Source organism: Labrus mixtus, chromosome 9 (genome assembly GCF_963584025.1).
Source record: "Labrus mixtus chromosome 9, fLabMix1.1, whole genome shotgun sequence".
NCBI classification, from domain to species: domain Eukaryota; kingdom Metazoa; phylum Chordata; class Actinopteri; order Labriformes; family Labridae; genus Labrus; species Labrus mixtus.
The window spans coordinates 6,548,874-6,565,989 of NC_083620.1; the positions used below are offsets into that span (position 1 = coordinate 6,548,874).

A 17,116-nucleotide genomic window follows, 5' to 3' on the forward strand; every position below is an offset into this window, starting at 1 on the left:
AAGCATTTATTGTATAAAACAACTGTGAGCCGCCTGATGTTTATCCTCCATGACTTTCTTTGTGTTTATCAGGAAGCGATTTCAATGGACAGTTTGACCTCATTACTGTCTTCAGGGCAGGTGGACCAGAATCCACAACCCACTCTTTACTTTTGCAAATCTACAAGGATTACTTTAAGCACTCTTTATTAGTGATTTATCAAGGTTTTAAACACACACATTGCTTGAGGCCTGACTGTTTATGAATCGAAGGTCAGAGATGTTTTCTTCACAAGTAGTCGACTCTGAAGTTCTTTATAACAAAGAAGCATTCTTTATCATCACCGTATCACTTTAGAAATTCTTCATGAAGTGACTGATTTCTCTTCCTCCTGGTCCTCTAAGGTCATGTAAAGTGTACGGGTGGATGTATATTTTAAGAGGTTATAGCTTGAAATGTGTCTTGAAATGTAATGCAAGGATTTTACAATAATGGAACTCAAAATATGGACATTCAAATGTAATAAAAGACAAAGTTGTAAATGTTTTGTGTGTGTGTTTAGATGTATGTGTATGTGTGAGTGAGTGTGTGAGCGTGTGTGTCTCAAGGTGTGCTGTGTGTTTGAACATCTGCCTCACTGGGATGGTTTTCTTCCACACTTCAGCCCAGTTATATAATTCAGTATAATGTATATGATGCTACATACAACACTCTGCTTTGTGTAGCAAATATACTGTACAAGAGTAAACATATATTTCATTTCATATCAATAGAAAATCGAACAATTCAACCTCAAAAAGCTCAAAAGCTGGAGATTCAAAACTGGGAGATTTGGCAGTGAGAGGCTTCTCCATTTCCCTTTCTGTATTGTATTTCACGTAAATGGTCAAATAAAACTCAAACAGCGCGGTGCAGTCAAATGTAGCAGTAGATTACACTTAACAACCCTGTAGGAAGCAACTACAGACTCAACTCTTATGAAAAAGGTGTTTGTAGTTTGGTATTAAGACAAAACTCTTCTTAGAAAAGCGTACAAACAGGATGAGGAGCAGTTGTGTTTAGGTGAAGAAAACTGCCTCATTGTTACAGAGAAACAACTTTTACCTAAAGCATCAAGTCAGACCCACTCGTTCTTTTATAATCTATCCTCAACTTTCAGTATTTGGTCAGAATAAGAGAAGCAGCTTTGATCCATCCATGCTGATGATAAATCTTCTGCGTTCCTTTTTGCACACAACAACACATCAGCGGCCAGACTCGACTGCACAAAAGCCAGTCAACACTTTGTGTGATGTGCTGGCATGGCAGGGTGATTATGCAAACACAAACACAGGCGTAAGCATCCATCACAACCTGAATTACACAAGAGTCAGCTCCACAAACATCACATTAACTGACGGCCGAGCACCGCTCCGTGCTCACATTGACAACTTGATTCCCAACCCATAGAATAGTGTGTGCTAATGTGTCTAATGTGCAAGAGGGAGAACGGATTGTAAAAATAAATCTCGGACTTTATTTGAAGTGCAACGAAGTAGAGAATATTAAATCCATCCAGGGAGACAACTCTCTGTAACATCACCCATGTTGTGAAGCTGTCTCTGTTTAGTCAGGGGAGATGAATAATGCAGAGAGGATGCAAAAAAAAGAAATACTATCAGCCATTCCACTATTGTGACAAGAGCAGCAGGAGATAGGCTGCATTCATTTCAGCACTTCTGCTTTTGTATAAGGCTTGAAAAACACATTTTTATCAGCCTGTTTGCCCACATGAGTTTTTCTGCATTTGCTACTTGAAAATTGAAAACTCCAGGCACGGATATCACAACTAAAGAGTAATCATATCAGAAGTTTCACTGTGATTTCTATTGAATCGTGTGTTTTGACTGGTGTGTGTTCGTTTTGCATGTATTATCCAGCTAGAAAGAACAAACCAGAGCACGCCTTGGGTGTTGATTACTAAAAAAAAAAGGAGTGAATTTCAGAGATCTGTGTGAGCACATGGAGGGTCTGACAAAAGAAACCGACAGAAACGGGAAGCTTCCCGGGTGAGAAATCAGCCAAACAAAAAAACATATATTTAGGAGCAGCGAGGCTGGAGAGCTCCATCAAAGAACAGATTTTGGAACAGCGAGGAAATACTAGTGACATCTCATACCTTTGGTGCTCATGTCCCTCCCCGCCGCCACCAGAACCAACAGCAGAGCAAAATAATCAGTGATCGCCTTCATCACGTTTCGTCCCCGCTTTGCGCTCCTCTCGAGCTCTTCGTAGTGAACGTCCTTGGGTTCAGCACTTTTCCACGGAAACCCCTGAACCCTCCTCGGTCACTTCAGCCCAGGTTCCTCTGTCTGATTCACTCCCCTGACAGAGACGAAGGGGCTTTAGTTCCCCGTCCACAGACCGCTGAGTGTACTGACTCCTCTCCCTGAAAGCTGGAGAGTGTGGAGATCTGCTGCACGCTCTCTCTTGCTGTGCGCGCGGAGCTTCCTCTGCTCGCGTGCATCACTCAGCACCACGGACAGCTCCTAGCGTCCACCAAAGGAACTCACGGAGCCAATTAAGCTCAGAGTTTGGGACATAACCATTAAATACTGTGTAATTAGAGCAAAGGTTGCTGTTTTTTTAACCTCTAGATGCTTAAGTGGGTCAAAAAATTACCTAGTCAGGTTGTTTTGTTGTAATATCTTTGTAATTATAAGGTGCTATAATTTCATATCATTATCATTTAAAGTGTTGACTTATATTTCTATAAGTCATACATAAATTTTTAAGAATTCTTGTTTTACTATTACTTCCCCAAGCCTCCACAAATGGGTAAAAAAAATACACCTTCCCCTCAAAAAATAATACTTAAAACTCTTTTAAAAATGTTTAACCCATTGTTGTAAAAACTGATAGACAAAAGCATTGTAAAAAAGTTCAATTTAAAAAACAATAAGTTAAATGAAAAAGAATTGATGTGTAAAAATACTTCAAATGTAAGTTTGGACATGACAGCAACAATGTACTGTAGGTGTCTGCTGCTCTTTTCTTTTGTGTTGCCAGTGTTTGAATATGCCTATTAGTGCGTATAAAGTAACATCCTGTTAAACTAAGCGATACAAGAATAGCTTTGTCCCAGCAGCCGTCAGTGACATGAACAAGACATAACAATACAGCAGGCATTGCTATAGAAGCAAATTTAGTACCATTTATTGATTAGTCATTGATCTCTGCACATTTCGTCTTCCTTTATCTTGTTTTTAGTGATGACTCATTTCTATCTTGTGTTTACCTACCATGTTTTACTGATTCATGGTATATTCTTATTTTTAGCCTCTTTTTATTGATGTTTTATATCTTTGTCATTCTCTTAGTATTGAACACTGTTATTTATTACTGACTTATGATCTTAATATGCTTACGTCAGTATAAGGGCCATACTAAGCAAAGCATATTCAGGTCATAATTAATGTTCAACAACATCCCTACCTTTAATCTAATTTAATTAAAATCAATAAGCAGTAATTAGGAGGGTACGATCTATTAGCTATAGATTATGGTCTTGTAGAATAAGGCACTAATAAGCACTTAATAATGACTAATTAGCAGCTAGTATGCTACTAATTAGAATGCTATTAAGTAACTATATAATGGTGAATATTCTGACCTGCATTTAAAATGTTACAAATAAGTGTTTTATTTTGTACACATCATTTTATCGACACATCTCGGTATCAACTATCCACTAAGTGTGTTATCATGATTTTTGTTAACATGTGAAAATCTGATTTTGACAACCTCAGAGCCGACAGAGCCTGAGATACATCAGGAAGGGAACCAGTGTCTGAACTGATGATCAGTTAACTGCTGCTCTTAACTAATACCAGAAGGTCAAAAAGTGAATTGATTTTCTTTAAGGCTGTCCAAGTATAATACGTGTAACCAAGTTGTAAAGTGCTGGAAATCTTTGGGGTGTTGGTCAAACTGTCTGATCATCCTGTAGGATTCAGTCTGTGCTGCTGAGCTCTTCTGCATGATATAGTGAAGTCTTTAATTGGCCCGACTTAGCCAGCACAAATTGATATAAATGAGCGGGGGAAAAAAACAACTTTCAGTTAAATGCAAAACAGTTCAGTGTTCCAAAAACTCAAAGTCAGAAAATCTCGGCCTCTTCATCTACAAGCAGGCACATAAATAACTCCCTAATCCCTAATAACCTTAACTCTTCTATTAGACTGGTAAAGAAAGCAATCAGTTTGCAGATTGAACCTTGAACTTGTCTAGTTAACTCCTTCTTTTCCAAAATTAATTTCCAACAGTTACCAAGTGCTTCATATCACATATTTGTTTGAAATACATACATATGATATAATGTTCTGAGCTCTCTATGTGAGGTATTTAAGGTAGACTCTGTAGACGCCTTAAACCTGATACAAGGATAGTTCTGTTAAGAGTTTCATGAAGAGTCAGAAGCTCAGAATGACTTTTGTTATCAGCAGTCAGTCAGTGATATCTCAGTTTATAGCATAAAAACAAAGTCCTGCTAGTGACTGTCATTAATGAAAACACAAATGCAATGAGAATGTTGAAAAGCTCTCGTTTATGCATGTTTCTCATCACTGGGATTTTACATTTAAATTTTACATTCTGTCTTTTGAGTGTGATGTGATTTGGATCAGGGATTTCTGAGTTTGTAATGCAAGAAAATTTATATGCAAACGAACAATAACTTCTTATCTTAAGACACACTAACCATACATGACATTATGGTAAGGTTTTTGAAGAATCCCAGCTCTGTTTTTCACATGTTAACATCATATTCTGATTACATAAACAAGCAGTGGGATCTGTCTCTGTTAGCTCGAGTGCTCATGATAGAAACCAGACAGTCACGTCACGTCAACAAAACTCTTTATCCTGCAGACTCTCAGCTTAGAAAAGTCAAATCCAGCAGATTTCATGCACCATCAAACCAAACCGTGTTCATTCTTAACCGCTCACAGAACTCAGTCTGCACAGAAAAGACACATATGATGGATTTTGGTTTGAATCAAAGACTCACCTGCCAGAATGTAAAGCTATAATCTGGATCTGTCTGAGTCATGTGGAGAGGGATATGAATAATTGAGTTTCTCAACGGTCTGCATGATTGTTATGTCTTGAATATGATTTAAAAAACGGATGCATATCACAGATAAAATAACGAAACTACAGACAAAAATAATCACACTTTTAGACAAATTAAATATGCTTTACTACAGGGAAAGGGAAGGGTTTAGAGCAAATAATAAAATGAATCTCAGTGCAAGCTTTGACAAATAAGATGTCATTATAAAAATGCATTCACATGTGCATAAGTAGAACCACAAACACGCAATTATGAGTTTGCAGCTCACAATCAAGTGAGGTTCAAGTAAAAATAAAGAGTGATCAGATGTAGAAATTGATTTTGTTCTTTTGTGTACTTTCTTAAAAAGGGCTAAAGTATTCACATGAAATGTGTCTTTATTCCATAATTACTTGTTACCTTTAAATATTAAGAAAAGACTCTTTCACATTGCACTTGTGTCAGTGAGTGTCTGATGTGTTAAAACCAACAAAGTGTCTTGAAAAATAAGTCGATTTCTAAAGCTTTCTCTCATTAAGAGGTCATTAAACCCTCATGCACACTTTGTGTTGTGTCTCTTACATTGCATATTCATTATGTGTTGACTTGTATACTAGTCAAAGGGAAAAATCAGAGTCAGCACAATGGAAATGAAGTGCTTAAATTAGTCTTTTACAGAGATTAGCCATACAATGACCTGCTCATCAACATGCTTGCTCCCATGGAAAAGCTCAAGTCTGCATAATGAAGCATGCATGAGAATAGATGGTAACCTTTTGGGGATTAATGCAGGACTGTTAAGTGCATTGCTGAGCTGTGTCTGGATGATAATGTGAACTCAGTGTCTCATCTTTGCAGCTTCCACTTGGAGATCTACACATCCTGTTTCTCCCTCAATGCCTTGACTCGGCTAACGCGGGTTTAATGCGAGATGTTGCATCAGCAGCCCGCTATCTGCGCCGTCTTTCACATCTATTGGTTTTGAGTCATCCTGCTGCTGCACTTCTGGCTACTTAAATCCCCAAGAAGGCCTCTGGAGGCTGATCTCAGCTCTGCCTTCTGAAGCTTTAGCAGCCAAGGCGCTCAACATCCTCCGATGTGCGTCCAGCCTTCAGCCGCTTCTCGGCTCACAGAGAGAGAAATGACTCAGTACATCAATGCAGAAAATGTCTCCAACACAGAACCAGAGTGTTGAACCTCTTCGACTTATTTGCTGTGATTTACGCACCTTTGCCTCACGGCAGAGAAGCTATTCATAGATTCCACACTCAGTATGTAAAAGGCAAGTCATGCAGAGGCATTACTCATCTTATTAAAGGCCCAGTCTGCAGCCTATTAGACCATATTCAAAGAAGGTCTGTTCACAGAACTGAAGGGCCATAGTCTCTCATAGATGTGAATACATTTCACAGCCAACAGTAAATATTCAAACATTGCAACAGACCTTAAAAGCACTGTTCAAAAATATTTTTTTTCACACAGCACTTTGCATTGAATTAAGTCGACTGATTGCTAAAAGGACCACTCATGTTTTTCCTAACCCTGGACAGTAATGCAACATATTTCTTCATTAAAACGTTTTTGGAATTGCATATTGCTTCAGCCAGCAGCAGTGAAACAGGCTGTACTGGCTGCAATGTAATCCTTTGGGGCTAATCTACAGAGTGCACTCAATTGTGTTTATTTTAGTCACTGACAGGCTCTGATTGTTATTCTTAGTGTCTGAAAGCATCACAGGGAGGACTTTAAATAGAAAGACCTTATTTTAGAGAAGTAAGATTTTTTTTTAGACAGAAACAATCGTCACTCTTCAGAGATAACATTTACAACAAGAGGCATTTTAGTTCAGAAGTTTTGTGTCCACCTTTGCCTTGATCAGTTAGTTTTTTTGAGAAATTGTGTGACTATTCATTTTTACCTAAAGGAAGAGTCAATGGCTTTTTCCTAAAAGATTTAAATATAGACTTTAAGACTTTAATTTTTTAGTAATGCTACTCAATCATCACCTGTGGGCCTCTGTACACGTGTAGTGTCTGCAGAGATCCGGTCCTCTGACTGGATTTTACTGTTCTGGTTTGTTTTGGTTGACTTGGGATGTCTCTGGGCGAGAAGCTGCTGTGTGTTTCCTCCAGCCAATGACAGCGCATAGGTGAGTTTATGAGTGGATACAATTCAGCGATTGGACGCAATTCAAACCGGCGAATGATGGAAGTGTACGTAGCTGCAAAGAAGGGGAAATCTTAACCATAGTGAGGCGAAATACACCAAGCGGATGAAGCTTGTTCCAATGCAAGGATTAACCTTGTGTAAGCTTTCACCCACAGACGCAGAGTTGGTCTTCTTTCTGTTGGACAGGTAAGTGGTTAGCTTGTGCTAGCGTGCAGTACCAGTAAACAGACTATGTCCTGCAGTGAGTGTTCGCTTCTGGAGGCGGTGAGGCCAGGAGGAGGGGCCTAGTTTGAATTTTGTGTTCACAAGCTGCAACTAAATATACTGCTGACTCCACCCACTATATGTGTTACACACAATAACAGATAATAAACCAATTTATGCAGCAGTGGACGAGCAAGTCCTTGTTGTACGAGGTGAAAAAATCTTCTTGTCTTGTCAATGGAGTCCGGTATCTTTAAAGAGAGTGATGTAACAACTGTTTTTCTGATTTCTAAGCAATCATCTTCCTCTGTGACAAAAACATCTCGCTCTGTAGGGATCCGTTCTGTAATGTTGTCAGACACTTTGAATAAGAGTTTGAGCCTGTCAGTGACATTTTAGTGGGTGTACTTTAATCGAGAGCATTTACCCCACAGACTAATGTTGCTGCCATTACGTTCTGTTTCTCACAGCTGCTTGTACATGTTTGTCATTTAGACCCTAAAATATGTATAAAAGTTGAAAAGAACAGAATGACTCCTTGGAAAAATGTCTTTCTCGGAAACCTTTCTGAATATTCAAGAAAATCTAAGAGTGCCCTTTTTCACTTTTGAGACTGTTGTTCAGTGGAAAAGTAACCAGAGCTTCAGGCTTCACTTCTTCAAAGTCTCTCAGTTTAAACCCACCTACCCTACCTCCTGATTCAATTCCTCCCTGCTGTAGAATCTGTCAATCAGAGTCACTCACCGCCTTCGCTTTTCTAACAGAACTGCTCTTCATTTCCTACTGAAATTAACCTTTAAAACAGAAAGAGAGAGGAAGGAGAAATGCTGATTCAAAGACTGACAGGTAGCTTATAATCTTGTGATTTCAAATAATATGAAACATAAATACAATGACATTTTTTATTAAAGCTTATTCAGGCTTTGGCATTTATGAGGGGTGTCAAAGAAAGCAAAAGAGCCCTCAGTTCCAAATCAAAAGTTCAGTTAATTGAAGCTCTTATTGTATATCTAATCTTCAATTCTTTTTCATAATCTAGGTATTTGAAATAGGTCGTCCCCCATGAAATGACTGATATAATGTCCTGTGTGAAATGGAGTGAATGGAAGATTTAAGGAACAAGAGGTTGCAGGGAAATGCTCAGTAGTCCAGAGAACATTTCAAAGGAATTAGCTATATCCATAGTGTGGGGAAAAATCCTTCATTAAACAAAAGCCAAATAAATAACTGCACTTCTGGATAAAGTATCTAAAAATGGGCCCAAAGTGGGGAGCGTCCTCGTGCTCCAGCTTTCCTCTGTTGTCTTTAATAATTTATGAGTGAAAACTTGCAAATTAGTCCGATGGAGTGGCTGGAATTTAGCATAAAACAAATGACCATGTCCTAATGTAAATTGAATGTGCATTTACATACCATCATCATCATCTTTTGCAATCAGGGATGATCAGATTTTGCTTTTGGGGTAAAAAAAAAAGAAGAACATTAATATGTCTGCTGATTTACATTAAGATGAATCACAAGTAGCTAATGATGCAGTGCTTTGTGTGATAGAGGCCATCTGAGCTGGGAAATAAATCTAATGTAAAGGCTCCACAAAACTGCAGTTCCTCGAGTGTCCACTTGGGGCTGACTCCAATAGTGAGTTTATCTCCATAGAGCCTCATTTTAAAAAGGTTCTACTTTACAGCAGAAATAAACGTGTTTATAGCCTGGTAAAAAAAAAGAAAGTTTTGGTCTCTATAGCTCTATTGTCTACTTATTTATTCTTGAGGTTTAGATAGGAGAATGGATAGAGTCAGACATTTGGGAGCGAGCGAGTGGGGAATGACTTGTGTCAAGTAGTCATAGGTCAGATTTGAACCCTGGCCGTCGGCTTAGAGGAATGCAGCCTCTGTCCATGAGGCGTGCGCCCTTACCAGTAAGCTACCGGCGCCCCTAGTTTGTCTATTTGCTACAATTACAGGATTTAAAGTAAAACATAATTAGGGGTGTGGCTTATTTGAGTGACAGGTGAGAGCTGCCGGCTGTCTGCTAGGTATCACCTCAGCTAAATCTGTCACTGAACTCTGAACACTGTGTTTGTGCTGTAGGAGCCTTTTGGAGATTTTTCATCTAAATATCAGACAACTAATCCACGTTCCTGTTTGCTTAATACTACAACTATCCATCTGAGCTCCAGTTTTTTACACTCAATCAAATTCTAATATTATTATTAATACCGGTATGTTAGCACTTATTAGCGAGAATCTGTGTCTGTGCTCACTTTACCTGTCTTATTAGCTTGTTCAGTGTTTGAAATACATTGATTTATTTGTGGTGGCCTGTGACGAGGAGTCAGGATTGTTGTTGGCCATTCCCTGTCTGTAGTGATGAGAGAGCCTATTGTTTTAAGATTAGCACTGTGAAGACAACTTTTCACCTGTCAGTAGTCGAGACTTTTACACAAGGACTCAAAGCAGAGGGTACTGTGTGAGCAGATCTGCTGATTTCAAAGATCCAAATGTCACTGGATTAAACGGTGGTGCAACTTAGCTTTAATTATCTTAATACTATTGATCAGTAAGGATGCTGCTTGTTGTTTTTAAAACTTGAACAAAAAGGACAACATGCACAACATCCAGGGGACCGTTAGGGCTTAAGACAAATTTTAGACTTGCTTTGGAGGAGTTGTTGTTTTTCTCTCCTTTTTTCCAGGTAGCCAGAAGTGTATGCAACAGTAATTAACAGGATTTAGAACAAGCGGCACACACCAAAGTGACAAATCTATCCATTCCCTTCAGATCAGAGAAGAGTAGCTTTATTGGATGTGGTGTGGAGCGGAGCCTCCTAATAACAGCATCACATTAAGGCTCCTGTGCACCTTTGCTCTGGCACTGGGGCTTATTTGTCTTAATAAGAAATAGTGTGGAGGCTGCTTCTATTAGACATGCAGTCAGGCTGAATGTATTTCCCTTCAGAGTGGAGGATAGATTGCCTCGGTGGCTCCTCCTCAAGTTATTCTGGATGTGCAGACCTGTCTGCAGGATGGGGAATTAGGGAAAAACATCTAATCTAGGTTTATTTTTCACTGTTTGCTCTGGGTATAAATAGTAACCACAGTGCTAGTTTACTCCTGTTCTGCCTCTGTAGGCATGGCTTTATGAAACACAAGGCTTGTATGCAACAAAGGTTTATGCTAAACACATGTAAATAGGGTTGTTGTAATACCAGATATTTAAAAGCAGAATACATATAAATACAGCAGAAATCAAGTATATCCTGTGTAAATGTCTCTCTGAGTCATGACTGGCTACAATGAGTGAGAAGCGTGAGTCCTGTGTTGTTGTCTGAGCTGTGTTGACATGGACGGGACGGCCTTGTGTATAAATCTGTTTTAGGCAAGGACTAGAGGAAAGAAGTATAAAAAATGTATGTATGATACATACTCATGTATGAGTGGAGAGGGGTTGGAGGTGTGCCGCTGGAGGAGAGCGGAGGCTTCAGATCAGCGGAGGTGTCGCTAAAAAACAGCACTTTGTTTTGGTTTCATGCTGGTGTTCAAGGGCGACATCTACTGGATCACAAAGCACGTTCTTCCTTTGAACTTTGATATGATACTCGTACAAATTAAACAATATTGATACCTGTTACGATACCAATGCAAACAACTGATGCAACATCTTGTATTCCAATACTGGGTAATTTCTTGTATAATAACCCAAAATTGCATGTAAACTTCTGCACACTGTCTAGATTGCACACATGCCTTTGCAACATTAAATAAAGTTCTTTAGTGTTCCCTCTGATGAGATCATTGTATGCCCAGCCTTGGTTCCAATAAGTTAATTTTAATAAATGAGCTCATTCAGTATGCCTCCTCATGCTTCCTGCTGCAGCTGCTCAGTGAGGACAGGTCAGCTAATTCTCCTCTCTCCGGGCCCCGACCAGGTGTGATCTGAATGGTTCAGTGTCTCTACGGCCGTGTTCACCCTGCACAGAAACATGTCCCTGTGAAGCTGTTGTTTTTACCCTCATGTGATGCAGATCTGATGTCTGTGATCAGTGTGACCTGCATAGCATAAAGATGGAGGGGGTTAATTTACATTATTGTCCAAAGTCGTACAAATCTAGATTGTGTTTCAAATGCAAGAGTTAAAGAGATGCTGCACTTTAAAAACGTTTATGTCCATCCATCACTGCTTGATACGTGTTTTACACAAGATTAACTTTGTTACAGTGTAGCGTAATTAAATTATTAAGATGTTATATCTTTATTTAACCTTGGATTAAAAGAAGGGGTACCACTTCCTGTTAAAGGAAGAAAATAACTTTAATGGTATAAGTTAATTAATTAATCAGTCAGTTTCATATCTTGAAAGAAGTAAGTTCTGGAAATGTTAAACAAGAAAACACACAGACAAAGTCCTGAATTTCATGTGTAAAATTTAATATAAAAGGGGTAAACAATAATGTATAGATGAAACAGATAAAGAATAGGATTATTATGATCAGGATAATGCAATTCTAATGTATGGTGACATTTTATATTTAGTAACGAGATAAGACGCGATATTGTTTGAATGACTTAATCAGAAAATGATCAAAAAAAAAAAGTTGATAAAGGAATTTTGGGATTCTATTTGGATTTAAAGGAGGGCTCTGAATAGACACGACTCAAGACTTAATCTTCCAACGCCCCTTGCCACCAGCAGTCTTACTGTGAGATGTGTTCAATTGAACTCCGCCGGCTGGTCCCACGTTTCAGTCTCTGGCAAGCGGTTCTTTTCAGGCCCAGAGAGGTCCACGGGCCAGATTAGATGCCTTGACACCTTGGTCGGAGTGTGCAGCTGGGATGGAGATTGTACGTCAGTTCAGCCTTCGTCTCAGAAGCTCCAAGAGGATCCAACAGGAAAAGTATTAAAGAGCCTTTTGATACGTCGATTTCCAATTCAGATTAACCGGATGGCCATCTTGATGAATCCAAACTAAGGAATTGGCGTTCAAAATTCAAGAACAAAGACTTTAGAGAAGAAAGTTCAAAAACCTTGCTTGAGCCAGAAAGAATTGATGTTCCAAAAATTGTGTGTGAAAAAGAAAGTTCGGCAGAGACTCGTCTCTACGGCACAAACTTAAAAGAAGTGATTCAGATCGAAGTCCGAAGAGAAGCGAGCAAGAGCTGAAGCTCTAAACTTCACAAAACCAAAAAAAAACTAAAAACCGGAGATCTGAGCTCAGTGTGAACTCTTATCTGCTGGCTGAGAGGAGGGGGGTCTGCAGGCAAAGAGGGGTGCCGCCCACGGGTGACTCCCATTCTGACCGGAGGACAATTGTTTAAACTAAACCGAGTTTACTCAATAAGATTAAGAATAAGAATCTAAACATATATACGTCACCATACATTCATTTCGATATTATTTCTATCAGATCCACGTTGATGTAGGTTCACGTCATCAGATTCATGTTGAGATGAAAATCACACCATCTGGGAACATCCTCAGTCAATCCCATCCTGTAGGTGAACAAAAACATGTTATACAGTCAACATTCTTAATAAGACATATTAATAAAGTAGAAAAAGAAGTTGGTGTCTTTAAATAACACCTTCTATAGCTAATATCAAAGAGTATGCTTTATAACACGTCTAAATGCATAATTATGAAGGTTACGTATTCATGGATATTCTAACACTAGATGGCTATAGCGCTCCACGTCAAATTCCTATTAAACATAATATAACTCTTATTCCTGTTCTGAAGATCAGATTTTGAGTTTAAAAAAGATGATTATAATACATTCAATGTGACAATTACAAATATCTAGATGAAGAAAGACATAAATGTTCATTTGATGCAGAATTGAACGCTGTGGTTTAATTCAGCTCTTCAGCAGTCCTTCAACAGATGGTCAATTTTACGACTTTGCAGAGACTGGTTTCGGTCACAGTTCATGTCTTTGGGGTCAATTCATAGATAGCAGAGTGTTCTGTTTCCGCTCGATTGTTTATTCAAGGTGTTGTAAAAGTTCATAATATCCTGTCTGAGAGGGAGACTTAAGTCATTGATCAGTTCCTTTGTTCCTTGGTAAAAAGTAAACAACATATTAATCTGCAGTCCTGAGTCCTGCAGGAAGAGAGGTTGTAAAACGTGGCTGCTGATAACGGCTACAACAGTAGCAACAAGTGATGCCAAATGAATCAGAACTAAAATCTGTATTGATGGTGGATTATCCAAGGACAAATATTGAACAAAATTGAACATCTAAATGCTAAAAGAAAAACAAAATCTCAGCCAGCAGCAGAAAAGGTTCAGCTTGAGGGAAACGGCAGAAAAGAAGGGAATTACTCTCCTTTAAGATTCTGGAGCAAAACTTCATTTTAATTACATAAAAATGATTGTTGAAGATGTTCAATTATTTAATTAGGGCAGCAGTTTGCTGCTCAGATGCTTTTCTTATTAACATAAAACATATTTCTTATTAACATTTTTTTTATTGCTTTACACTTCTGAAACAGCCTGATGGTGCTGCATCTTTTTGAATAATCTATATGAAGTCATGAAATGGTTTTGATGGAGGGGAAGAGGAGCAGTTAGTTACATCTGGGCGGTGAAGTTATCTTAGTAAACTGGAAGCTCTTATTCTTGACAGTTTGTATACAAACTGTGACATTTGTATTTCATAGACATCATAGAAACATTTGAATGTCCCTGAATATCCAAAAAGTATTCCGATATGTGGCAGTTTAGTTCACGGATCTTTTCATTTCGACATTTGTCTGATAACTTCACAGAGACATGCCTCAGAGAGGTGACAGTACACTATGATTCACTACATGTTTTGGTGCTATATCAAGAGTTACAGGAAACAGTTCAAAGATTTGCTCTCAAGAGAGCTCAAGGAGGATATTACAAAAAGTTAAGTGTGATAATCAAATAGGAGTAAGGATCTTTCAGTATTTTACGATTTGATTTGATTTTTCATTCAAACCAGTTGACAATATTTGTTACAAAATGGTGCTTTTTTCAGGATTTACTCCAGTCTGCTGTGCACTAAGAAGCAGCAAATGATGTATTCTTAGTTCATCTCTGCAAAGATGGCACCACTGATGTTTGCCTCGGCACTGTGCTCTCTCGTACTGGTCGTGGTTTTGTTTATGTGTGTAGTTTCCTGCTCCGCTTCTCTGGCCTCTTTTACCAGAGAAGAACTTCTTAGTGTTGGGTCCGTCCTCTGCCCAGCTTCTTTTTTACACTGTTTTAATTGAACCAGAAGGTTTCACAGAGATTCTTGCAATAGAAGCTTCATTACGCTGTCGCTAACGGTGGAAGCGGACAGGAGCACAACGCGTAATGGAGCTTTCTGGGAAGACGAGGGGCGGTGGAATCTGCTCCCACATAAACTAAGGTTGGTGTAAAGCTGTCACGGTGCTGTAGAAGTCACACAGTCCTCACTTAGAGACTTAATTTCATTAATTGGAAACCATTATTCCCCGCAGTAGTTCTCCTCGTTTGTTCTGGTCGGTTGACCAGATTACAGACGTGGAGATGAAACATCCCGACTCCTTGCTCATCTTTCTTGAGGATTTGAACTCAAACCAATCTCACGCACGAACTGCCAAAAATACAGACGGCATATAAAGTGTACCACCAACGACACCAACACACTGGACCTCGGCTACACAGTTTTAAAAGACTCATATCGCTCTTTTCCACATGCAGCTTTGGGACTCTCTGATCATCTCTGATTCATCCCGACCCACAAGCAGAAATTAAAATCTGCTAAGCCTGTGATGAGGACTGTGAAGAAATGGACAGAGTCAGAGCTGACAGATTCCACCCTCGTTTGAGCCTGGGAGGAAAGGTCTAAAATACTACAAACCAGCTGGTTTCATCCTCTGTGAATATTCATAATAATAAATGATACATGTACTGTAATAAACCCGGGGACATAAAAGGAAACATTTATTGTTCTAAAGCATATCACAGCTCCTGGTGCTTTGATATCCAGCAGTTATCATACTCCGTGTATACATTATACAATCATCCTAACATTTGTCATAAGACTTTATCGCAGAGTCATGCCGCACAGAGCTGACAAAAGATAATCTTATCTACATGTTTCAGTTCTTTATCGAGAATGAGAGGGCAGAATCCACTCGTTTGATCTCAGCAGAGCTCACAGAGGACAGTAAAGAGAATTTAAAAAGTGCTACACAGGGGTAAATAAAATGCAAAAAGAATGCAAAAAATAAAAAAATTGTCTAAGGCCATATTAACTAGAGACTAAAAACATGTCTTGTACAAAGCTGAAAACATGTTTATCTCTGCTGTAGAGCTGGACAATAATCGGGAATTAATAATGTTCTAAATGGGGATCGACTTGCTTTTGAAGCCAGCCTCAAGTGGACACTGGAGGAAGTACAGTCTTTGGCACCCTGATTGGGATCAACTGCTCAACATTGCCAATCCAGATCCATAATACTTATATACTTAAATACTATATAGGTATTTACCTTATAAATAATATAAGCTACCTATTTACCTTATACAACAAATAGGGAGACAGACTTTGCTGCCCAGGCAAAAAGCACCACCCACAACCAGTCTCTTGCATTCTCATTGGTTCTGTCACCAAAGCGTCGGCCTTCACAGACAACCCCAAACATTCTGTTGTAATTTCTCTTATAAATATCTAAATATAAGGTAAATACAGGAGTTAGTAATTATTTTGACAATTGTGCAGAGCTGCTTATCATATCACTGTCTGTGTTTCTAATATCGACATTTGCAGGCTGATGGGATAGCAGCCATGTCTTTTTCATAGTCGTCATTTTTCGTAGAGAGACTCTGCCTGTCTGCAGGCTCCATAGGGAGGGATATCGACAGCTGTCTCACCATCCCCCAACTGACACTATAGTCTAAAATATGCCTCACTATCCAGTGAGCTTTTCTACTGGCAATTTGTCTTCTTATTTTTAAAGAAAACAGATAGAATAGCTTTAAAATTTGACTGTTTGTAGGTTGAAAAACAAGCAGTGTGTCCAGATTTGATTGCTTGCATACACATAAAAGGATAACCAGAGAGTTGTGACTGTGAGAGCTGAGAGATGAATATTTCTAATGTACCCAGAGATAAAGAGAGTGAAGTGAGCAGACTGAGCTTTTATCCATAAACACCCTCCTGAAGCAAAGGTAATCCTGTTCCCCCTCACTGAGCCCACATCCATCTGACCAGCAAAGAGCAGCCATTAAAATTGGCAGCGATCGGGGGCCACGGAGGGAGAGTGAAGAAGCTAATCCTGCAGCGATTCATGCACAGGAGCGTGGTCAAACAGAGTCATTAACACAACAGAGGCAAAGAGGAGAGAGTATTCCTCAGGTCAGATGAGAACGTTGCTAAAGCTACAAATCATTAATGCAACAAAGACGAAGCTCCTCGCTACCTGCAGAATCTCCACCTCAATCTGAAGCAGCGCTGTTAATTATTCATGAGGCTTCAGTTATTCATTAGATGTTCCTGAGAATACTCTTGTCCTGTTGGTACGGGCCGCCGTCATGAATATTTACAAGAGGTGCTTGATATTTAAACATGACTCGGAATACATTGGCAGCAGTAAATGCCAGGTAAATAGCAGCCGAGTAGTACTCCGACCTCTGGGAGGGCTGTCTTTTTTGCATGACCTTTTCTCAAATGAAGCT

General features: G+C 39.1%; 1 protein-coding gene across 1 annotated transcript in view; it reads right to left on the bottom strand.

Moving 5' to 3' along the window:
- LOC132979781 (seizure protein 6 homolog) overlaps window positions 1–2,466 on the bottom strand; it is a 138,882-nt gene extending 136,416 nt beyond the window's left edge. The window contains exon 1 of the mRNA XM_061045604.1: window positions 2,139–2,466. Coding sequence (XP_060901587.1) covers window positions 2,139–2,211 — 73 coding nt within the window. The 5' untranslated portion in view covers window positions 2,212–2,466. The remainder of the gene's footprint in view (window positions 1–2,138) is intronic.
- Window positions 2,467–17,116: the final 14,650 nt, after the last annotated feature.